The sequence below is a fragment of the Ambystoma mexicanum genome, chromosome 5q (assembly GCF_040938575.1).
Source record: "Ambystoma mexicanum isolate Mex_15411 chromosome 5q, UKY_AmexF1_1, whole genome shotgun sequence".
NCBI lineage: Eukaryota > Metazoa > Chordata > Amphibia > Caudata > Ambystomatidae > Ambystoma > Ambystoma mexicanum.
In genome coordinates, this window is record NC_090933.1 from 1,091,509,769 (window position 1) to 1,091,535,104 (window position 25,336).

General features: G+C 44.7%; 1 protein-coding gene across 1 annotated transcript in view; it reads right to left on the bottom strand.

The window, feature by feature from the left end:
- LOC138498350 (transient receptor potential cation channel subfamily A member 1-like) overlaps positions 1-19,060 on the bottom strand; it is a 1,354,892-nt gene extending 1,335,832 nt beyond the window's left edge. Inside the window, exons 1-4 of the mRNA XM_069622141.1 lie at positions 19,016-19,060; positions 18,437-18,523; positions 18,176-18,326; positions 17,826-17,828 (exon numbers count right to left, since the gene is read on the bottom strand). Coding sequence (XP_069478242.1) covers positions 17,826-17,828; positions 18,176-18,326; positions 18,437-18,523; positions 19,016-19,060 — 286 coding nt within the window. The remainder of the gene's footprint in view (positions 1-17,825; positions 17,829-18,175; positions 18,327-18,436; positions 18,524-19,015) is intronic.
- Between the last annotated feature and the right edge of the window lie 6,276 nt (positions 19,061-25,336).

A 25,336-nucleotide genomic window follows, 5' to 3' on the forward strand; every position in this document is an offset into this window, starting at 1 on the left:
ACAGTCTCTGCGGTTTTATTTTTCAGTTGCTCATGTCATTTCTTCGCTCTAGCTATAAACGGGAATACATGATCTATTAACATTTGTGTCTTTGCAGTGAATTCTCCTACAGCCGCTTCTGTCTTTTAAGGTCTTTTGTTAAGTCTTCTTTCGTTGGCTTTTCTCTTGATTCTTCTCGGTTTCTCTCATTATTTTCTGGGGCTGGTTGTTCGGTATGCAGTCTCGTGGTCTCAATTGCCTTCGCTTGAAGTCCTGTGGCCATTGACACATGCCCTGGTTCGTGTGCATTCAGTGTGTGGGTACGTGTAGTTGTCAGTGCTATGTTTTCATTCTTTCCGTGCTGATCCTGTCTCCAGCTCTTCTTTTCATTCGTTACCTCAAGTGTGTATGTGTCACTGTTAATCACATTCATTTTCAGTTCATTTACTTAACCATCGTATTTTCTCGGGACTGGAATAACTATATAGGGTCTGGGTGCTTTTGTGGGACTCATGCGTACATCATCAGGTGGGTGCACTGAAATTAGAACGCTTCATGCACCAAGAAAAAATGCAGCTCTGATTGTTAATGGCAGCAAAATAATGATAAACACAATGCATAAATACATGATGGTACGGTACGTGAGGCGGCAGAATTTTCTTCCAGATAAGCGAGGGCGCCCCTCTGCTTGTGGGAGGACCAGGTTACTGTTCTGGGCCCCCATCCTGCTCATAACAAAATGTCAATGTTTATTCTTTTCCACCAATTCACTTATTCTCGAAAAGTTTGTATCATAGAGTGTCTGCTGCTTCACAAGTGTCCCCCCTCTTGCAGTTGACGATTGTCTCTTGATACAGGATGCAAAGTCCTTGCTAGACTATGGAAAAATAGATTAGACTAACACTTCGATAAGTCACTTTTACTGTGTATATTAAAAGTAGGTGAGTTCCCCATCCACCCCCCGAATCTGCTTCAGTCCTGAGGACATGCTGGACACTGTTCAATGTGAAGAAATGGGAAAAATGGCAATTAAAACAAATAAAGGTGAAGTTCTTGTCTCTGTTCCCCCGATCTGTCCCTCGGTGGAAAGATGAAGTGCTTGCCTCTGCTTCCTCGATCTGTCCCTCGGCGGAAGGTTTCACTGGAATCTCCTCATGTAATCTCTCTGAAAGTTGGACAGCTCCACTTGTAGCATGTTGCCGTGGAGGAGCGTTCCCATCTGTGCAAAGTTAGCTGGATCTTTGATGAAGGTGAGAACGTCAACCTCGACAGGTCCCCCTACCATTTCCGGAAAGTCAGTTACTAGGCGAAAGAGAACGTTGTGAGCCAGTCGTCTGTCCTCGGGTGACAGGGACATTTGTCCTGCCTTGCTGGGTTCAGGATTATAGGCTCTTCCATTGACATGAACAATGCTTGCACTTTCCTGATGTGTGGATTGCAACCAGATAACTTTGCTTGGTCCACAGCTGGCTCAAGAGTTCAGAGTTTTCTGGATCTCGAATAAACGTGAGAGTGTCTGTGGTTCTCCCGACAATAGCTGGGCACTCCTCTATGATGCGAAAGAAAAGCGTATTGACGAGTTGATAATTGCCTGCGACGGAAGCATTTGTGTCCTTATCACTGTGTTCAGGCAGTCCAATGAAGGCTTCCGCGATGACGGTAAGTAGTTGCCAGATTACTTTCTTGTTGGCAGGATCTTGGATAATGTCTGTGACACTGGTAACCCTCCCTACCAGTGACGGATATGATACCAACACTAACTGGAAGTAGGTGAGTACGTCCTCTGTGATGTTTCTGCTGGGGGACACCATAAATGCTGCCAAACAAAGTCTTGATATTTGATGATTCAGGATACTGAGTTTAGCTCTTACGGTAAAAGTCCTTGATCAATGTCTGTTAGAGTCTTGTTTCTCAACACTGATGGAGTGTGGGTTAATTCACAAGTTTGTGTCAAAAAACGTGTTGTGGCATAAATGCGCAATTCTCTTCTTCACCCGGCAACTAGGATGCACAGAGTGTCCATTTTATGACCTTATCACCCTTTTTGCTTAAAGGAAATGTCCATTTTAAGCCGCAATTTGCTCAAGAGTTCTTTGTCTTGGCTTTGCTGCTCATGCGCCCATCTTCCTCGTCATGGATCACGTCTGCACGTGCTGAGGTTCTTCCCCGTTGTCTGTAGTTTCTTTGCGGTGGGGTGCAGCTAGAGGACTTTCTCCGATATAGAGCTTAATGTCATTGAGAAAAATCCATGCTCTCCTGCCTTGCAGTTTTACAGCTGAAGGAGTGCAGTCCTCTACGATGAAAGGGCCATTGAATCTTGGCTTGTCCCACCTCTTCCTCGTGTGGTTTTTTACTAACACCACATCTCCAGGAAAGACGAGTGGAACACGTAGACCTTGAGCTGGGTCTGTTGTAGCGGCTCCTGCTGCGTTTTGTTCTGTGCTGCACCCTTTTCGTTGTTGCTGCAGTTGGTCTGAAATTACAGTAAGACTGGATGTCATGCAGTTCAGATATTCTTGTAATTTGGTCCCAGGACCTCTTGAGTTGGCTGGGCATCACATCTAACTCTGTCTCGAGGGGTTAGAGGAGTATTCATTCTCCTTCCTGTGACTATCTCGTGCAGCGTAAGATGATGGTTGGAGCCTGGTTGGTTCCGAAGAGCATACAATGCCAGTGGAAGGCAGTGCAACCATCCCCTCTTTAGAGTACGCTTCAACTTGGCTACCCTTTCTTTCAGCAAGCCGTTGAGCCTCTCACAGATACCATTACCTTCCGGATGATACGCCGACGAGGACTTGTGCTTTATACCAAGCAACAAGCTAATCGCTCAAAGACTGAATTTACAAAATGAGCCCCATTATCTGACCTAATAACTTCACACACCCCCCACCTACGGAACACTTCCCTCACTAGGAATTTGGCTGCACAGGTAGAGTCTGGGTGTGTACATGGACCTGCTTCTATCCATCTAGAGAATGAACACACCACTACAATTACGTATCTGTACCCGTTGCACACTTGAATCATGTCGACATATTCGATATGTAGGTCCTGAAAAGGCCCATTTGGCTGGGGGATGACTCCTCTCGCTACTTTTAATGTGTGCCCAGCAGTGAATTGCTGGCAGATTATGCAGTTCACCATAAAGAATGCAACATGCTCAGCTAAATTCGGTATAAACCAGTCTTCCGCGAACGTTGCTGCTAAATTTTCTTTTGACATGTGAAGTGGGTAATGCAATTGCTCCAATACTATTTTTAGTAGGGCTACAGGCATTACTGGTTTACCAGTGCTGTCTTGCCACAACAATCTGTCAGAGGGGTTTAAGGAACACCCTCAACGCTTCCACAGGTTCTTCTCGTCCTGCGGTGCCTCCCCTTGAAGCTCCATTAGTTGTGTCTGCCCCATATCGCTAAAAGCTTCAGGTGTGGTTTGTGCCACCATCATTCTCTCATGGGTGCATGCCACTTCCACTTCCATAACCGTCTCATTTTTTGAGGCCATGCGTTTGGCTTCCGTGTCTGCTGCGTGGTTCCCGCATGACACGAAATCTATCCCTTTAGTGTGGGCGGCGCATTTCACGACCGCTATGACCACTGGGAGCTGTAGTGCCTTAATCAGCCTGTCCAATAAGGCTGCATGCTGCACTGGCGTGCCATCTGCTCGGAGGTAGCCCCTCCTTTTCCAGCGCACTAGTCCTGCGTGCACTGTGGACGTCACATAGGCGGAGTCACTGTACACCGTTACTTCCTGGTCTGCGTGATTCTCTATGGCGAGTATCAATGCCAATAGTTCTGCAGCCTGTGCTGAATAATGAGATGGTATTCGTGCACTGACGAGTACTTGAAATTCTCTGTTTGCTATGTGTTTCATTACGGCAACGCCTGTATATCTTTGTCTGTCTTCTTGGTCGATTCTCGAAGATCCGTCAATAAAAACGATCTCTCCTCCCGCCAGGGCATTTTCTTTCACCCTGGGGATTTCATCATAGAATTCTTCATAGTTTGCACAGTGATGTATCAGCTCTCCTTCAGTGACTGGTTCTGCTATGAATGTAGCTGGGTTCACTGATTTACATCGAACTACTTTGATCGATAGATTAGATATGATCTCTTCATATGCAGAAGCTCTCTGAGATGTCAACGTACCTTTAGGTTTCTCTAAAATAGCGAATAGTGAATGTTCGACGTATAACGTCATGGAACATCCCATCACAATAGTGGTTGCCTTTTCTACGGTGAACGCTGCGGCAGCTAAACTTTGTTTGCATGGGAAGTGGCCTCTCATTACTGGGTCCAGGATCCCGCTGTAATATGCCAGGGGCTTGTATCCCAACAAAGTTTTTTGAGCGAGCACTGCTGTCATAACGTTGCCATCTGTGTGCGAAAACAGGTAGAATTCCTCTGCATAATTAGGAATCCCGAGAACTGGAGCCGTACTAATCACTCTTTTGAGTTCAGCAAACCCTTTTTCCATCGCCTCAGACCATTCAATCTTTTCCTTTGTCACCTGGGCTTTCTTTAGAGCCTGAAGCAAAGGCCTGGTGTACGAGCTGCAATCGACGACCCATGCTCTAACATAGTTAGATAGGCATAGAAAGTTCTGCATTTGCTTTATCGTGTGTGGCTTAGCCGTGTTCAATATGGCTTCATCCCTTTCTGGGGTCACCTTCTTGCCTTCATTTGAGATCCGCTGGCCTATGTATAGAACCTCTTGTTGACAATACTGCAACTTTTCCTTGTCAACCTTATAACCTTTCTCAGCCAGTATAGTCAGTAGTCGAATAGAATCATGTCTGCATTGTTCTTCCGTGGAGCTGCAGATCAAGATGTCGTCCACATATTGCAAGACGACACTTTCTAATGCAATGTTGCTTAGGTCCATCTGTAGGACTCTATTGAAAATGGACGGGGACTCACATTACCCCTGTGACAACCTTGTGCTTTTCAGATGCATTTGTCTGAAAGTGAATGACGTCAAATCTTGAGAGTCACGGTGCAACAGGATTGAGAAAAAGCATTTTTCAAGTCAATAACCATAAAATATTTTGCCTCGATGGGTATATTACATAAGATTGTAGATGGATTAGGGACTAGAGAGAACTCGGCTTCGATAATATCGTTTAATGCCCTTAAATCTTGAATTAAACGCCAAAACCCTCCCTTTGATTTCTTGACAGGATAAATCACTGTATTACATGGTGACTCTGACGTCACCAAGATGCCCTGGTCCATCATGGCGGAAATTGTCTTCGCGATACCCTCATCTGCCACTCTGGACATGGGGTACTGTCGCGTTCTCGGTAAAATTGCTCCTGGTTTCAGTTTAATTTTCACTTCTCCCACTCCCTTCAGGAGGCCTACGTCATATGGTCCTGTAGTCCATACTGAGACAGGCACCTAGGCCATGTCGTCATCAAAGTATTCCGGACGTATCAGTGCCAACATCATTCTCTGGGGCACTTCTCTTTTGATAATTTTTACCCAAAATATGAGACTCACTTCCACTCTAGTCTCTTCTGAGTCCGGTTGTTCTTCAAACAGATCGTCATCGGTGACGTCAGTCACTCGACACCCTTCTTCAATGGCGATAATTGCGCACCATTGTCTGCCTTCATCATCGTAGCCTTCAACCAATGCTATTTTCCCTCACACAGCTACGTTATGTATCATCAAGTGAAATACTTGTCCCTCCTCTTCATGCATCGGTATTCTTGGTCTGAATAAAAATTAATCGGGAGTTCTCATGGTCCTAGCGGCAAGGCCTGGCAATCCTGCCATGAGCACACGCATGCCATATGCGAAAACTTCATGCTCTAATGGTATAGCTCTCATGGCTATGTGCCCTGAGTATGCCCTGATCATTTCGCACACGTTTGAATAATGCATTCCTGGAGTGGAGCCTACTATGCCCTCATCCGTAAACGAGATTGTCCTATTCAACTTCGTCATTAAGTCTCGACCCAAAATATTTACTGGGGTCTGACGCGAATACAATAAAGGTACATTCATTTCGCATTCTCCTACGGAGACTGGGAGTGCGTCTGTAAAGGGAATTTGACTGTGAGCTCCTGTAAAACTCTGAGTATCTATGGCCTCGCCGCAAAAGGGAAACTTGCCTCACGTATGCACGAGCGTGTTGCACCCGTGTCAAATAAGAAGGAATATTCTTTACCCCCTATGATGACATTCACCCTAGGTTTCCTATTAGGGTCTGGTGTCACTGATAGGATAGAGCACATCAGGGTTCCCAGTGAGTTGTCCTAGTTCATATATAAGTTTGGCCCACTGTACACTTGTGGATTCCCTCCACTCGCTGGGCTGCCTCCACTTCCGGAGTTTGTGCCCTGAGAGGACTGCGGTGGTGCCTCTTGAAATTGCCCTTGAGGCAAATTCCCCATGTTTGGGGGTTTAACCCCTTGCTGCGCACTCTGGTGCATGCCTAGTGCTTGTTGCTGCACTGTGTGGTTTTGCGTATTGTCCTGTTGTGAGATCGCAGGTGGATTTGCCGTGCCTGCTCCCATTCCTTCGCTATTCTGTCACACGTCTTGACTTCTGCACATGCACGCCAAATGCCCCATCATCCCACACAGCCAACATACTGGCGGTGGTCGGATTATTTGTCCGTTTGACATATCTGGGTAGCCCATTTGCATGTTTTGAAAACCTCCTTGATTACTCTGGAAACCTCCTTGATTACTTTGCCATCCTCTTCCTCTAAATCCCCTTCCGCTCGGGTATAGCCCTATGTTACCCTGGTTGTTCTGCTGTGGGTTAGCCACCTGTTGTAGGTTCTGTTCAGCTGGACTAGTTAGCATGGCTCCTTCAAGAGCATACTTCGATAATTTCTTTTGCACCAGCTTCGCTTCCTCACCCTTTCGTGTTGTCTCCTTTTTCCGATTCTTTTCTTGCAACAATCTACAATAATATGCGATAGTTAACTGTATTTCTGCCCAAGGTTAGGCTCAACCCCAACCAATTTCTTGAGCTGTTTCTGCACTGGTTCTGGCAACCCTTGGCATACTATGTGGTAAAACACTGGTATAGATTTCGTCCAAGATTCATGCATTTCGAGCACCCACATGTCTTGGAAATTCTGGATATAAATCAACGGATCTTCTGACTCCTTCATTTTGCGAGTCATTATAGCTCCCATATCGGAAGTGTCTGGGTACAGCACTCGTAGCGCTTTCCATACTGCTGCTCTGCAATTATTAAATGGTGCTCCGTCATGAGCAGTGTTAATTATGGTTACCCCAGGGTACCCTGCCCGTGTCTACACATCGTCTACTCTCTCACCAAGTATGGCGATCAGGAGACCTTTAATGTCACCTATAGCTAACGTGACACCCCCTGTCATTTTTTCCAACTCATGTATCCACTTCCCAGCTCCCGATGTCAGCATTGGAAGCTTATTTTTTAGGTTTTAGCGATCCATGTGTGGCCATGGAATATATTGCGGTCTTGCTCCCCCCTTTTCTAGTAGCGGAAATTGGAATGCGCAGCCTTCCTTCTCTTCTCTCATAGCTCTCCTGTCTATCACTGGGGCAATATTCCTGCATCGCCGTCTGCTTGGCAATGTCCTCAACCTGTCTACATAGGCGGGTGCTGACACCCCCCTCTGACCATGGGGTGTTCTATCATGCCGGTCCGACTGTGTGGCAGACTCTGATGTCCTCGGTGCGGACTCACTAGCATCCGACCATCGTACCCCTTTGTCCCTTGGGAGCCGCTTTTCGCGCCGTCTCCCTTCTTCATTTGTCTCGCCCTCCGTTTACTCACCGGAGTCGGACATTGATTGTTCCCAATTCACGCAACGCCTTGTGTCATCATCGTTTTTACAGATTTCTAGTCTGTCCAGGGACAGTCAGTCTCCTGTTCCCACTACTTCGGGTGACATCCTCAGTGTCATACAGTTGAGTGCTTTCCAAGCGCTCGTCTTCCCCTTCCCTTTGGGATATTTGTTCTAGTCCCATTTCATCATATATCTTATCGATCGTTTCCCTGATGCTTTTGGTATCGAAGTCATCTTCAATATTTGCCCTGGTTGTGCCTGGTACTGAGTCGTAAGCAGGGAAGAATTCTTCAATGTCTTCCCATTCTACAACAGGATTGGGTTTTTTAACTTCCCACTCCAAATATTCAAGATTGCGTGCCCTCTGTCTACGCTTACGTTCTATGACATCATCACATTCTTTGCGCTTTCTCGCCTCTTCTCTGACCTTATCTTCTTCTCTTCTCCTTTCATTTCTACGTTCATTTTCCCTTCGAACTTCCTCATCCCTTCGTCTCCTTATCTTGTCACATACTCTTTGCTTTTCTTCTAAACCTTGCTGTTTCCGTCTGTCCAAGGCATAGACTGCTCTATGTTTGTGATCAAGCTGTTTCTCTTGCTCTTCGCGATATAGTTGTTCACGCCTCAGTCTATCCTTCCATCTAATCTGTGCCTGATCCTTCCTCTCATCATCGCGTCTCTCCTTGTTATTTTATGTTATTTTGCATTTATATAGCGCCTTACATACCATTGGTATGGTCTGAAGGCGCTGGTCGGTTGAACGCCCTTGGGAACTGAAGTTCAAATCAGTAGAGAGAGTAGAGAGAGTCAAAACGTGCATGTGAGCACCGGGTATGTGTGCAGCTCGTGCGATATCCTTGTAGTAGCTGCTTCTTAGCGGTAGGTGTGGTAGGTGTGGTGGTTGAGAGGTCAGGAGAATGTGTTCGTTCAAGCAGGTTTTATCCAGGACTGCGGAGGTAAGAATCTTGTCCTGATCCTTCCCTCGGTTTTTGTCACTACTGTAAGTAGGTGACTCATATGCAGGGTTGCTGTACCCTGTGGCTGCTTTAAGCTCTCTTAATGGGTAGAGTCCCTCAGGCTTACTTCCCTCGGTTTCTGTTTCAGGCAGGGCAGGTGGCGCGGTAGGTGTCTCACCCCCCTCCGTACATACATTTAATATCCAGTCTGCAGGTGGCTCTTCCTCCTTCGACTTTTCGAACATTTTCCAAAGTTCTAGAACAGCGAGGCGTTTCTCTAGTTTTTTTCCTGTATACGTGGCATGCAAGTAAGTCGTCATGTGCTGTAAAACGGCTTTAGATAAAGACCCATTTTGTGGCCACGGCATAAACATCTTGTGGGCGGTGCCCTTAACCCACTCGGTGCTATATTTCTTAAGCTTGGGTGCATGTTTCAGCAGTTGCTTACATAAGTGTGCCAATGGTGTAATTTCTTCCATGCTTAAATCTGTTCTACTTTCCTCTTAAACACTACTTTTCAATGCTTCCATGCAATTTTAACACTGTCAATAATATGAGCGAGCACCAAACACTGCAAGCTCCAATCCAATTCTTTCCCACCAAAACTTTTTATCACCAATTTACTCAAGAACATCAATCCATGTGCGATTCCCTCTCAACGATAGAATCGCGTAAAAACCCTATTTGATTTTAACCAATACAAGACAAAATTTCTTACATGTGACATACAACATAACACGTATGACAGACACTTGACAAACTAGACAGACACCAGCTGGACAAAAATATCTCTGCCTCTAATTTGTACCCCGACATGGAGTTTAAACAAACTCCTTTTACGACGTCTTTAAACGTGGTAGTAGCCTAGACGTTCCCCATTATGTGGGACTCTGAGTTCACGTTTCATCTGACTGCTATATTAAAGCGCAGGAACAAGGTGAATCCTCTCTCTCTCCTCAGGTGTCTGCCCTGTAATCCTCTCTCTTCTCGGTTGTCTACCCCGGTACTCTTTAATATCTCAGGTGTCCATCCTGGTATTCTTTACTATCTCAGGTGTCCACCCTGGTATTCTTTAATATCTCAGGTGTCCACCCTGGTATTTTTTAATATCTCAATTATTCTCGAGTCATTATCCCCATATATATATATATATATATATATATATATATATATATATATACAGTCTTCTCTACTTCTGACTATTTTGTTTCTTTTCCATCTCCCTCCGTTACCTTTTCCCTTACTTGTTCTAATGCCTAAGACATTTGCCAAAGCATTCAATTTTTTTATTTCACTCACCGCTCGCATGGTTCCTCTCTGGATCCTCGGGATCACCGCCTCCGTTACCGCCTCCTTTGGTCTTTCGTCTGTTCCGCTGCCCGTAGGAATGGAAGGGTTTATGTTTATAAAACAGGTTCCTTCAGACCCACTGCAGATTTTGGATAGTTTTACACTATCATTGTCCACGGGAAGCTTCACAGTCTACTCGGCCAAATGGCGAAGGACTTGTGATATTGCCAATGACCTAGAGTTACTTTGTGTCGACGGTCAATAGGTGTCCTATTTTAATCAATAATCAATGGTCAAAACCATCCTCACCGCTATCAAGTGTACATGAGGGCGGAGTGACCTCTGATGGGCCCATGGGATCAGAGCTCACCTTTGAGTACTTTAAGACGAGATAGCTGCACCTTGAGGAGGATGGGGTGCAGGATTCACTTACTCCAACACCAATCAATAAGGACAACTCAAATGGTTTGGCAAAGGGAAGTCCGTTTAATGACAAGTACAAAAAATGGGGAAACATTAGGAAATCATCAGTGATGCGATTCCCCCATCTCGCTTCTACTCCCACAATCTTCATTCAAACAGCAATTTTTATAGGCAATATTCGTCTTTATTGATGTGTAACACTCGAAAGTTTGTCATGCAAGTATTTGATCCATTGTGATTGGGTCGGTTACACCTAAATCTCCACTTTAATCAAAGCTTGCAGAATGGTTACCCAGATGCGGCATGCCCCAAGATTCACTCTGCCTCGCTTCCATCAATCAGTACTTTAGGGCTATGTGTCAATTAGTTGGCTGAGGACGGCCTCGAAACTGTAGCTTCTTATCAGGGAAAGTAATGGCATCCTCTGGTTTTGGGTGACATCAGACGTTAGTACCTCTTCGCGCTTGGCTGGTCATGTGTCAGTATACCGTGAAGCTGCTTCATTTTCCATCTATTTGCGTATTTGATTCTCTCTGCGGCCTCGCAACCTGCCTGGGCCTCCTTATCTCGACCTTCACTGGCAGGCTGCTATGCTCTTAAGTTTCGATTCTTCGGAGTTGCCGCTCTCCTCCCTTCCTTGGGTTGACCTCGAATTCCTAGGCATGAGCTGCTTCTTGCTAAATTTCCATTCCGCTCTTGCGTCTGGCTGTGTGCTGGTATATGAATCCTGGCCTGTTAGGCCCCTACCATCCTGGGCTTAATTCTGCTTTCATGTAAAGTGGACTGCACTTATATAATGTGCTTCCTTGAGGTGGATATATATATATATATATATATATATATATATATATATATATATATATATATATAGTTGGCGCTTGCCGCTCTATCTATTCTTCTACTAAGCATAGCAAGCCGTACTGTTTTCTTAGCTTCTTGCGCTACAAGCCTATGTACAGGTGTTAGCTGGTTGCATACTTTTATCCTGCTTTATGGTTACGTTTCTTTATATTTCGATATCGTCTCTTCTTCTATGTCTGTGATATCTTTATCCATGGTGTTTCGTCATAGTGTGTCATCTTTTGGTTGTTGTTCGTTCATCTGTAGTCTGTCCGGGCCCTCGTGACGTCACCAGTCGCCTTTGATTAAGGCCCTTTGGGTCTCTTCTGGGACAGTCTGACAGTAGTCTTCATGTCATGTCAGCTGTAGGTACGGTTGTCTCAATCGTTACCGTGCTGCCCATGGTTGTCTGGTTATTGGCATTTCAACAGGTATTTCTCTTCTGATGGGCACTGGGCAGAGCTCCAGTGTGGCTCTCTGTTGGGTTATTTGCTCCTCATATGTCACATATCTCGGTGAGTACGTTCCTGGTATTTCAAAATGGGTGGCTGGAGTGCAGGCCATATCTGGGACCTCCTCTACAAGAGGCGTGCTAGAATGAGCCTGTAGCCAAAAAATGTGTGGCTGTCAGCACCTTCTCCAGGGGTATGAGTGCATGGGAGCAGATGGTGCATTATGCAAGGTCTTCCTCTCACTCCTTGGCAAGGTCTAGAATGGCATGGGGAGGGAATCTGTACCTAGCATACACATCATCTGGCATCCCCAAAAGCGTGCGAGGATGGAAAATCCTGTCCCTCACCATCATTCTCCTTCTTCCATGAACATGTACGATCGCTGCCACTACAGCTGGATTCATCCTGTAAGTGCAACTTTGAAATGGTGTATATTGCATGCTTATATACATATCCTTTGGGCTGTGTATGCTGCTTCGCGTATCATGTGGCAGTGAGGTCACAAGGTTTGCGTTTTCCTTTTCACTCCAGGAAGTTGCAATTAGTAATCCATGAAATGGGTTATGTTTGCGCTTGTCTGGGTGTGTTTTTTATTTACGTGGCGCGTCCCTCAACACGCCCACATTATTCCCCGTTCTTCCTCATTTTACGCGAGTAATGGGAAATATGCATGTTCCGCCCCTATTTGTTTCTTTGCACTGGACCTTCTCACACTTTGTGCAGTGTGTCACATAAAGCGCTCAGCAACATGCACAGTAGGAAAGGACCAGGGCACAGTGAGTGCAGACCCATGCAAAGGCTGATCCATGAATCAGCAAAATGAGTTTTGCACGTAGCAAAGTGCACTTTTTCGGTGCAAAGTGCCTTTGAAGCACGCAAAAACTTTTTATGAATTGGGCCCTAAAGGTTTTAGGGGAGGAGTTGGCTAAGGGCCCAGTAGGTGGTTTGGAATATTTGCAAGTGAGCTCAAAAGTCAAGTTGTCAAGGTTTTCCTAAATGTCAAGGCATCATTGATTGTGCAGATTCCCTTTATGATTGAGTTCTAGAGATTTGCCACAATTTTACAGAACGCTGCCCCACTTTCCCCCAATATCTTTGCAGAGTATCTAATGAATTCTGGTAATATGCTGTTGCAGGATAGTTGGCAAGGCATGATCTTTCCTTTCATGATCTCTGCTCCATGCGCTAGCCTGCGCTTTGAGTACAGTTACCGATAGATAGCCAGTGGCATGCTCTTAGAACTGGAATTTGGTTTTTGTTCACCATTTTTTGTGCATTCTTAATGTCTGTGATACTGTAACAAATATGCAGGTTAACCAGTAGGAACAACCAATTAGTGACTCATATGCAAATGTAAATATTGTCTTGGAGCTCACTGGAGAAACAGATAATTGGTTTGAATCTGAATGCAACTCTTCCCAAGAAGAAAAGACATTTTTAGAGACAACATTATGTGCATTCTCAGCAAAACAAGCTTATACAAAAAAGGGAAATTATTTTAACTGTACTAACATTGCAAACTGCCTTTTATTACTTCCTGGTTAAAGTACTTGGAAATACAAAAGAAAATGTTATCACGGTAATAGCAGGTGAGGCAGTTACAGTTTACAAATGTATCATTTGAACATTTTACGATGCTCATTTCTAATACTCACTACCAGTGTATATTGTAGAATATTAAGAACAGTATACATTAATTTCCTATCAAAACATATCATTTTTTTATTTATTTAGTGTGTTACAGTTGCCAAAAATATGATTCTGTGAAAATGTAATAAATATAAGACAAAACAAATATGGTTAAACTAGAATTGAAAGATAAGAAAGATAAGAAAAAATAAAATAAAGAAAAGAAAAACGTTACACTCCCTTAAATCCCAAATTTAAATCAATGATTATTAATTCATTTTACCAGACTAATTACAGCATTGACTGACTTCATTTAAAATTTCATACAATTTTATCAAGAATCTGGGTATATTCAACTTTAAGGATGTTAATTAGCCCTCCATTAGTCGATTCCGGAACAGGACTGATACTACTGCACTTGTATTGTTAACATATTTGGCAAATCAGCATAATCAAAGCTTAACATAAGCATTTATACTCTACAACCAAGTGCCTGATGGTCTCTACTTGGTTGCTGTTGCATAACCTACATGATCGATTTTTAAATCTCAGATGTATCACCTTCAAAGACAGTACAAGGCTACATTTAAATCGCATGTACATGAATCAGCTCTTAGGTCATGGGTACTTTACCAAGTAAGGAGAAATGACACCTTGTTTTTTACTGAATTTTATATATTCTGAAAATAACAAATATGGGGAGGATTTCTCTATCGGCCTTCTCCATTCCAGATCATGGAGATTATTTTTGTCCACTTTCAGATTATCTACTAAATCAATTGACGTTTCTAATTCCTTGAGCAGGATGGACATGTAGTTTTCAAAACTCATTAAAAAGTTCTCTGATTTGTTAATCAGGAACTGATGGAGGTCACAAAACAATGAAAGCAGAGGCAGATTAGGCAGCTTCGAATATAAGGAGATCTTTTTCCATTGTATATAGAACTTTAGAGAGGGTAAACCCACTTTGTGTCTTAGTATGGAAACCGGCAGACTGGATGGCATATCCACAGTTGATTTCTACATCAAGCTTTCTAGTAGATCGAAGAATATCCAATTTTTATTACGTTTTATTTCCAGACCATTTGGCAGGCAGGCACCACTTTCACTTATAGTATTTTATGCAAGGTTTTATCGTCAACATACATAGTTTATATTTGTTTTTAATTGCACAATTAGAGGTTTTAATTTGCTATTTAAGTGTTGCATCCCATATAGGACCCTTATACATATGGGGATATCAGGCAGCGGTAATGGTAGGTCCGTTTGCCAGTATCCCACCGGAATTAGCAGCAGGATACCAGCAAACTTCTATTGATGCCCCTGATATTTGATGTTTGTATTCATCAAAAAGACGCTTCAATAGTCTGTGAATTAAATGTTGTTTGACCCTTCTATGGCTTATGATAGATTTAGTGTATGTTTTACACAAATCTAAATATATTATTGTGGAAGTCGTTCAAATATTCCCTTACTGACCCGGAAGAAGACAGATGCAATCAAACATGTAGACCATCATATACATTTTATGATATAGATAAAGTTAAGAAACTGAAAATAAAAGTGGAGAACGCTTTTGCCCCTTTCATGCAAACTGCAATATTGTCTTTAGCCGAAATTATTTGTTCTATTGTTGCCATGTCTTATGTTTAAAAAAGTTTCAATGAGATAAGAATGTGTTGAATAATTCTGGAGAATTTTTATAATTTGATCACTGAGTAAGGACTTGAAGACCAGGTTGCAGGCTATACAGCTGTTTTTGTTATTTTCCATTGTTTGTTAATTATTTGTGTTTTTGCATACTGTAACAAGTTTATGGACTCAAGCATTGCAGGTCTGCCGACTATGTTTCCTGTGCTGCTCACAAAAGTGGATGCACAGGAAAAAGCACCCACAGAAGACTGCACACCAGAAAGACATTGGCTTGGCCAAAGATAAGTGGGTCAATCAGGAAGGCGGGCACCGTGAAAATGTGGACCAGGGAAAAAAGGGAACTAAAGACATGTAGGGCTTGGTACATTTTTAAACTTTGAAAAGAAAGTGTGGGTGGACATAACACCAGATAGCGGGTAGCAAGGGACTGGGTGTGAAAGACGTGGGGTGTTAGTGGTGGACCCGGGATGGCACTTCCCCGATGAGTGGGCAGGATGTTCATCAGTCCCCTGGTAGACACTGTCCCAAAATGAGAAGCGGAATACAAAATGTGTCCTTATTTCAGAGTGGAATTCACAAAAAATGGGGGGGCAAGGAAGAGAGTTTTCAGGGAAATGCCCTTACTCTATATACCTAGTAACACGACAAAATGGGGCAATTGCCAACTGTGGTATGATTTAGTTAAAACCAAACAACGTCTGATTTCCAAAACCAGGCAGACAACCTGTTTTTTTGGATAAAACTACTGTGGTTGAGGGCAGAATTATTTTTCAAGGCAACAGAGAACTGCTGTGAATTTTACCACCAGCAGTAAACAAGGCTGTGGCGGAAGATAGAAAAGGATAGAATTGAATTCTGAATATCCCTTCCTCGTACCCACATCTGTCCCTATGTAGCGCTGGTGTATCGCCTACAAACAGGGGACAGGATAAGAAGATAAACTATTTACTTCTAGTTGTTGTAAGACGTTCAGCCTTGTTTAAATCGTGCCCATCAACCACTCTCTTCCACTATGTGTCTGTATTGGAAGAGACAAATAGCCAGACAAAAACATTGGTACTTTAGTGGTTAGGTATACAAACATCCACTGGGTTATACATAACTTTAATGGCCCTGGGATTGTGTATAAACCACATGCACATACGTTGAAAAGAAAGACACAAACACAATTACAAAGACTCGAAAATTGTCTCACAGACCAACATAAATACAATACACACTCCACTATGTGTTTTCCTAGGTCTTGTTATTACTGCATCAAGTGGGGTGAGGTAAAAAATGATCATATACGGAAAGTTAAATTGGTATCTATAAATTGTAGCAATTACTGTCTACTGGTTTCAGTGGCAACGTGTGTGTTGTGGCCACTTTCTTCAGGACAGTCTTTTGGTATTCAACAAGGAGGTAGGTCTAGTCAGTACATACCAGATGTTGAATTTAGAAAAGAAGGCGGGAGTGTACTTTACCACCTCCTTTGTGTGTCTTGGGACTGGGACAGACAGGTGTACCTGAATGTTGAGAGTAGATTGACCTTGTTGTCTCATCTAGGTTCAAACAATTATTGTCCCGAAAGACATGCGCCGGCTTCGTCCTAGTTCTCCCGCACTCGTTAGCTAGTTTCCAGCAGTTCTCTGTTGCCTTGAAAAATAACTCTGCCCTCAACCACAGTAGTTTTATCCAAAAAACAGGTTGTTTGCCTGCTTATTTCAGAGTGACCTCTAGAGGGCGACTAACAGACATAGAACTAACACAGCGGCACTACCAAGCAAGCAGTGGCCAGCACACAAAATCACACACTCCCTTGATGCTCACAGAAGAATGATAATTAGTTCTAAACAGAGCACAAACCTTGCCAAGAAGAGGGGATATTTTTTTGAGAGACAAATGGTGTGTATTCTTGGCAAAATAAGTTAACGGAATTTTTTTTAATCATAATATGAATGTTACACTTGTCTTATTGGGCAAAGCATATTACTAAAATCTGAAATACCCATAAACATTGTTTTCTGATAGAAGTTTTAATTCCAAGTTGGACGGTGTAATACACTGCTGTTGAGACAAATAACACCAATGAGAGCTCCTGGCTTCTTTGCATAAAATCAAAGAGCATTTTGGGACCATACAAACAACTACAGATCTTTGATAAAAGGGATGTGTGCTTGAATAAGTACATAATGCAAACTAACTTGGTGCTCATTTAATATTTTATAACACCCTAGCATTCAAATATTTGTAGCTATGCCCACATATGCTAATTCATACTGCCTCAATGTTTGGATATGATGATACAATGGATGTGGTATCCTGCTTCAAAACACACAATTATAGAGGAAAAGGGGCAGATGAGATAAGCAATGTCTCAGTGTAAGGATAGCTGTGTGCATACCAAATCCTCGGAGCACATACATCCTTACAGAATTATATCTATATTACATTTTTTTATGTCCCAGCTGTTTTCTGCCCCTCTTGTTGCATGCAATATTATGTTTATGTTATGGCATTCTTCATAATGACTAACATGTTTTGTCTATTCTTTATGTTCCAGAAAACCATGTGAGTGTTTACAAAATACAGCGAGGGTCATTTTCCGATCCCGCAGGGTGGTTAAACAAGGGTTAAAAACAGGACTACACAGTGTTCAATGCATGTTTTAACACCGGTTTATCACTCTAGTTATTTTCTAGGATTTGACAGGCAGAGTGGATTGCAGCGGAATTCATGTTTTCTCCTACATTTCCTGCTTTGCCTTTCAAAACCGAATGGTTTTCCACCAGCATGATAAGTTCATCCTTTCGATTCCTATGGAAACCGCCTGTTTTTAGCACCTTCTAAAACTAGATGGATGCCAAAGGAATCCACTGTAAACGCCTTCTGTCAAGCGTAAATGTGGGTGGCATTTCCACTTTTTGCATTACGAGGTGCAAGCCAAGTGTTAAACTGGATCTGCCAGGTTTAAAACATGTTATTCACTTTGTAGCGCAAATGACAAAAGCTGCATGGAGGAGATCCACTCCCACCGCCCCCATGCAATTAACACCTTAAACAAAATGACAATGAGTCAGTTATTAAACATAAGCTGTTAAAGTTATGACTCCGAGGAAAGTGACACTTATCCAGACTCAAAATTTGAACTTCTTAACACTACGACATACTTTTTACCTCCAAATTGAAGTAAAATGGCAATCATTTCTGGGTAATCCACTGCGGCAGCTACATGTAATGGTGTGACACCAAATCTGTCTGCTTTATTTACTTCTGCACCTCTTACAATCAGGTACTTGGCAACCTCAGGATCCCAGCCTTTAGCCACCTACAACACAAAGATGCACTCTTCTACTGTACACGTTCAAAAGTCAATACTGCAAATGTATACTGTCGAGAAAAAGGCAGAAATGTAGTGCTCAAAATCATATGTATTACCTCATGCATTACTGTCTGCCCATATAGGTCCGTTGCATTAATATTGGAACCTCTTTCTAGAAGATGATTCAATGTTTTCAAATTTATCTGTAACATTAAAAAAATGTGTATCTATTAAATGCAATATCAACTAAATCGCAAGACATCATTTAATCATCACCATATTTTTTCATCTCTTTTTTTGTGCAGGAAGTTTCAATGTATTTCTCCTTTAGATTACTATCGGTTATCAAAGAGAAACATTATATGGGAATACAACATGACAAAAGGCAGACCATACAGCATATTTCACCACTTAAATAATTCTCTAAAGATGTCGGTGCAATAGACACCGGGGTTAACCTTAAGTAAACTATCAGGGTGTGGGGACTGGAGAGGGGGTCGGCTAACCCTTTGAATGTTGGGAGAGGTGCTAACTTCAGAGACTCTGGGGGAGGGACAAGCTTACGTGAAGCTTCAATGTTACAAGCAGTAAACTCTCCCCTTCACGTCTGAAACCACACTGAACTGCTGTGAGAATAAGCTCTCTCCTGTCCCCCACTACCCTTCCAATCACTCCGCTGACATGCAAGTACTAACCACATCACCATTCAATTGCCTACAAATGTATGCATAAGAAGGCATGCTAACAATGAAACGTTTCACACTAATAATTGCCCGACCTTTGTTAATTGTGCAGCGGCAGGCACTGTTTATTGTCTGTGCCCTGTTCTCTCCTCCCACAGCACTGTATGTCCCCTGGGTCAAATCAACATAGCCCAAACATTTTAGGGGTAAAGGGAGGCTAAAGCCCGATCTCCTAAAAGGCTGTTACGCAACTGGTGCAGACCGAGTATACGGGCAGCCATAGTTACTCTAAGGCCCAACTTCCCTCCTTAGAACTTCCTCTTCTAATAATCTACTAGTCTCGAAGCAAGATGTGAGTGACATTTTTTCCCCACATCTACATATGAAAGCAGTCTGAATGAGCATATATAGTTCAACACTATGTTATGGTGAGTGTTGTGAGGGGGCGTGACCTGGGCTCATGGAGTAAGGACGTGTTTGGACAGAGTTCCCGTCCAGATCCTTGATAAGATCCTTTGAACACATGGCAATGGCTGCATAAAGCGCAGGAAAGAGGGTGTCTGTACAAAGTAAGCAATCCTGCGTCTAGCTGAAGAAAGACCGACGACAATCGGAGCTTGCAACCTGACGAACGAAGCTCCTAAACTTGCGCCCTGGGGCAGGCATGATGGCGGGCGGCGCTGCGGCCTGAGTGCGAGTGGCAGGAGGGGTCAGGCTTCACGACGCCACATCCTGGACTGAGTGCCGACGAAGAGACAGGGGCTGCCTCAGGCTCAAACCAAGCTGCAAGTGGAGAAGTTGCTTGAAACTGGAGGAAGGTGGGACGGTCGGGCGAGCCCAGCGGGTCGCAGCCCAGAGTTTGCCACCTCTCCGGGGATGGCGGAGTGCACAAGACCCCGGTGAACTTGAACGTTCACAGAAGATGGGTGACAGCAACATTGAGGCATGCGGACAGCAGCAGTAAGCAGCGGACCTGAAGGCATGGACCAGCAGCATTGCCGAGAAGACAAGCGTGGTTGCAAAGCACTCGTGGGCCACCGTGGGAGCGACACTTAGGAGCCAGAAGCACTGAGGGGCCACCTAATGAGACAGAGCGCAGGCCCACAATGAGGGAAACGGCAGTGAGGCGCACAAGAGGCTGGCAGAAGCAACAAGAGGTAAGACCCAACTAAGTGGGCACCTACACAACAGCGGCACCGGGGAACATACGCAGCAGCTCCCAGCACAGGGTGAAGGGCGCTCTGAGTTCTCATTGTTGGGGTACCGACCACATACTACAAATGACAATAAAACCAGAGGGGTGAACTAAACTAAGGCTGGGCGAACAGCGGGAGCTGATACCGAGCTTTTGCTAACATTGCTGCCTGACCGACGGAGCGACACCCATGCCACTCCCTAAAACACTGTCACACACAAGGCAATCTGGCAAAGAACGTTGCGGCAGAGAGGCAAAAGGGGATTAGGCAAAAGTAAAGAGAGGAAAGACCCAACAAAACAGGCACCTTCATGTAGCAGCACCAGGGAACAAACACTGCAGTCCCTAACACAGAGCAAAGGACGCCCTGGGTGCTCACTGTTGGGGGACATAACAAATACTATAAATGATAATAGTATCCAGAGGGACAATCTAAACAAAAACTGGGCGAACGGAGGAAGCTGATAATAAGCATCTGCTAAAGCTGTCGTCTGACCGGCAGAGCGACACCCACGCCACTCCCTAAAACACTTGCACGCAAAGGGACCTGGAAAGGAAAGCTGGCCCAGGACTAGGGAAGTTAATCCCAGACTGACACGCGCAACAACTCCAGTCACCAGGGGCAACAAGCTGTGAACACACAAACCAGGGCCAGTGCACCAGCTGGGGAGACTGCGTTTGACTACAATACGAAGCACCCAAGCCAGGCAGGAAGCCGGGTGCTGACTAGTACTAACAGATACGCGGTGAAGGAATAAACACACGAGTCAGCGCGTCACACCTCCCCCAACTGATCTGAACCTCCGATCTGGATTGGGAAAGGGGAATCAGCAAATCAGTGGCAGCAAACGCTGTAAGAGCGCAGAAATTCTGCAGACTCAGACTGGCTGTTCCAGTATGCACACTAAAATCACTTAGGGACAGCAGCGTGCCTCAACCGCCCACACAAAGCAAAGGGATCAACCGTGCAGTGTGAACAGGGGGCGCAGCTGTCACGGATATGTCCCATTTGCATTGAAGAAACCCAGTGGACAGCACCCAATACAAGTCTGAACGCAAATAACACAAACTTGGAAATTGGGAGCAAGAGAAGGAGTGCTGGTGCATGCAATTAGACGAAACAAAGTTTCAAGCCGCACAGGGCGCGGCCAGGGCCGGTCTTACAACAGATTGCACCCCAGGCGGGAAGCATCGTTTGCGCCCCCCCTCCCCGACCTGTGATCTCATGCATGTGTCATGAGCTGGGCAGCGGGAGTGGGGACTATGAGTTAACAAAATTGTCAATGTAGGCATCTGCTGAATTTCATGAACCTCAGAAAATAGCAATAAGAGGGTCAAACCCGAACAGGCCTGGTTATGTTAGTCTGCTTTTGCTCTTCATTGATGAACTGGTCTTGAACAGCGTTACTCAAACCTCCAAGAACAAGCACCAGCAACAAACCCACCGATAGCTGTACAAGCCCGTCTATCTCAGCATTAAAATACATGCATTTATGCAATATGTATTGCATCAAATATTTCACAGGAAGTTAAATATATTTAGGAGAGACACACGTAAACAATATCACTACTCCATGTGAGTGGTAAAGTCTACTTTAAACATGCAGAGAGTTAACATGCATGTACAATTCAACATAGCTCCCAATGGTAATGTTGGAGAGGTGGCATTCTAAAATTAAGACATTACAATATGGACTTTACAGTGAAACACATTGCAGTGCATTAACGCGGCAGAGAAATGGCAGTTCGAGTATTGGGGTTTGTTTCGCTCATGCTCGTGAACTCTCAAAATTCTTAAATGTTTCCTTCGTGATCATTCATTTTAGCTCCCGACAGCATCATGAAACTGTAAGATCACAATGAAAAATGATGTCTACTATCCCAACATAAAAACAAAAACAATCAAATTCTTATAAGGTGCAAGGCAACCTTTTCTTGGTGCTCATTAAGTTTACTCTTTGCAAATTACTAGTCGCGTGCTGCTTGAATAACAGCGGCCCTTGCACATTGTGCAATGTATAGACGAATTTCATTTCAAGGGACTTGGAGTATTCCGGGTATCAGGGGAAGCATCTCCAGTGTACCCCAAGCATAGTGCGCTTTTCCCTCCACCCCTGACCCCCAGCCTTGCAGCCCTGCGCTTTTTCACATTCTCCATCATGGTAAAGAACATTGTCCCGAGCTTAGGAGAGAAATGGACTATGCAGAAGGAGCTGCCTCCCCAGGGTGTGTTTAGCTGCTGGTATATCAAATGCAGAAATGGGTGGCATCAAGAGCCCCACGCTCTGAAACATCTTTTGCGCACTGGTTGGTCACACGACAGAAAGTGTGAGCAGGTGATTCCCCAACACTTAGAGACCTGGCTTTGATTAATGTGGCGTTAGCTAGTCATGGCCATTTCCCAGCGTTTGTGTTAAAGGAGATCGGAAGCTGTACCGTGCAGGGTATTTTAAAGGCCATGAATTGATGCTACATCATGTTGCCCCCAAAGGAACAAAGAAAGTGAAGCATGCATCCTGCAAGTCTGGGTATTTGCATTATACGGAAGACGGGCCATCCGTCCATGGAGACGGTTTCTACTGTAGTTGCTGAGTCGCTTTCCCAAGTCAGCTGCTGTGCAGACTTCGCTCAGCTTTTGGTCCAGTGCCTGCATCCATCCTTCACACCATCATTCACAAGGCGCGTTTGTGTAGGTGTTTGTTTATCTCGTTAGACTAGCGTGATTGCTATTCCAAACAAAAGAAGCACAACGACAAAGAAGAGTATAAGACAAGTCTGAGCGAACAGTGAAATGTATGAAACTCTTGCACTAAAATAAAGTCAGCAGTGCATGCCCAGGAAAGAGGGAATGATGAACAATATGCTCAGGAGCGGGAACTAGGGGGGCATAGTAACTCCCAAACCGGCCCAAGCGTGGTACCGACCCCCAGGGCCTCGCCCTCGAAGTGATTTTGTCCCGGCAAACGGACTGACCAATCCAACCCTGCTGGAACGTGCAACTGTCTAAGATCTGCTGACGGTGACACTCTGCCAAGGTCTTCCGAGAACCGGCCTTTTGATCTCCTGAGGAGAGTCCACCACCAGTGCTAGCTTCCTTTTTCATGACTACTTGAAAACAGTGTCTAGCTTTGTGGCCTCCAGAGGCTGTTCTTGGATGGCCCAGTCATCTCTGCAATACCATTTTAAAATAAATAAAACACCTATGCAGCAATAGGCCTTACCTGCGAGGACGGGAGCAGGAGGAAAGAAGTGTGCTTGCCTTGGTAGGATGGAGTTACTGCTGGGTTTCCTGAAACAAGGCCAATCAGTGAGGGCAGGATGCAGCAACTGTTTGTATTTGCTGATTCTGCTGCTGCTTGGCAGTGTGTGCTTGTGATGGGAACAACTTCAGGATTTAGTGACCCACACGCTCCTCTTTTCTGTACTGGCCGGGGCCGACAACACTAGCCAGCCCCAATCGATCCACACTTCAGTGTCAGTGCACGCCCATAGTCTGGAGGAGGGCACACCACACGTGCGCACATGGGCCTGGCTGGCTCCAGCAGCGCCGCCGCCACCCGGGGCCGGGGGAAGGTAATAAAGCAACAAATGTTGGTAATTTATTTGCCAATTGCCCTGCCCTGCCTGTGGGCCGAGGCCAGGCCCGTTTCTTGGCCCGGTGGAGGCGGGCAACAGTCCGTGGCGCAATAGCCCCAGGGGACGCAGTTGCCCTGGTCCCTGGAGCCTCTGGAGGGGATGGAATTCCCCAGTTTGTGGGGCGGCGCATTGACGTGGGGAAAGTTCCGCAAGTGAGGTGCTGGCGCTGCCCCTTCCGACTGTAATGTCTCGTAGTACAAAAGTACATAAGTCAGAGGCTCCCTCTGACCACTTCGTGCCACTTGTGGTGGGGGGCATAAGCACACCATTAAAAACACTTTAGGTCCCCCTGCAGCTAAGACCAGCCCCTTTCTTCACAATGCCGGCAGGAAACTGCTAATGGTGGCCCATTAGTCACTAAATGGTTTTGTGCTGGCATTGAGATGGGAGGGGAGGTGCTGTGGGCTGTGGGGAGTGGGCGTGCCTTGCAGGGACGCACTGTGTGCCCCGACATGGTACAAACAGAGACCCGTTTGGGCCCATGGTGCGACCCTGCAAGCCCAGAAAATGGCCAAAATAATAGTTTAAAGCAGCGCTATTTCTTTCATGCCGCTTCTTTTCCAAACTATATATCAAATCCACTTTAAACCACTTCCATGGCACTAGTGATGAGTTACTTCACTATGCGGATAATAGTTTTGACCAGTGTTTCTGAGTAAATATTCTTTAAGCTACGAACCGGTTTATTTATTTATTTATGCAATGTTTGTCGGGTACATGGAGACGGATAATTTATTTATTTATGCAATGTTTGTCGGATACCTGTATGCGACACACATTGCATAAATAAATAAATATGCAGGTAGCTGACAAACTTTGCATGAATAAATAAATAATCCGGGTCCATGTATCCTTATAACAAGTCAACAGACAGACTTTACTGTATCAAAGCATACACTTGATTCCCATTCAAAGAATGTTAAAGTGATTGTTTATTGGGTTCAGGTGTCTCCTTGTCATTGCCCTTTTGGCTTAGGTTGCCTCCAAACCCCCTTCTTCATCTTGTGTTCTTTGTTGGTTGTATATACTGCATCCTGTGCCATATTCATGGTCTCTTGGTTGGTGTGTCCAGTCCTCATTATCTGCAGCCTAAGTGGGACTGGGGCATAAAATTGTCTTGCGCACCAGTAAAAAAGTGGCCCACCGTTGCAAATGGCAATTCATGCCTTGTATGACGGACTGTTTGACTTTGGGTAGGAGTTCCTTAACAGTGTCGTTTGGGAATGGCACGCAGGGTGCAGTGGGAGCGGTGCGCGGGGTGCGGCAGGAGTGGAGCGTGGGGTGCAGTGGGAGTGGCGCATGGGATGGGGTGTGGGGGGGTGGCGCATTCCTTGTGTTCCTATTGTTTCGCCCTGGGCACTACATGGACTAGAAACTGCCCTGGCCGAGGCCACAGCCTGCAGCAGTGCCAGTGGTAGAATACACATGTAACACGTTAGTTTCCTAACATTATAAAAATGAACAGGCGCATTAATTTTTATAATGTTAGGAAACTAACGTGT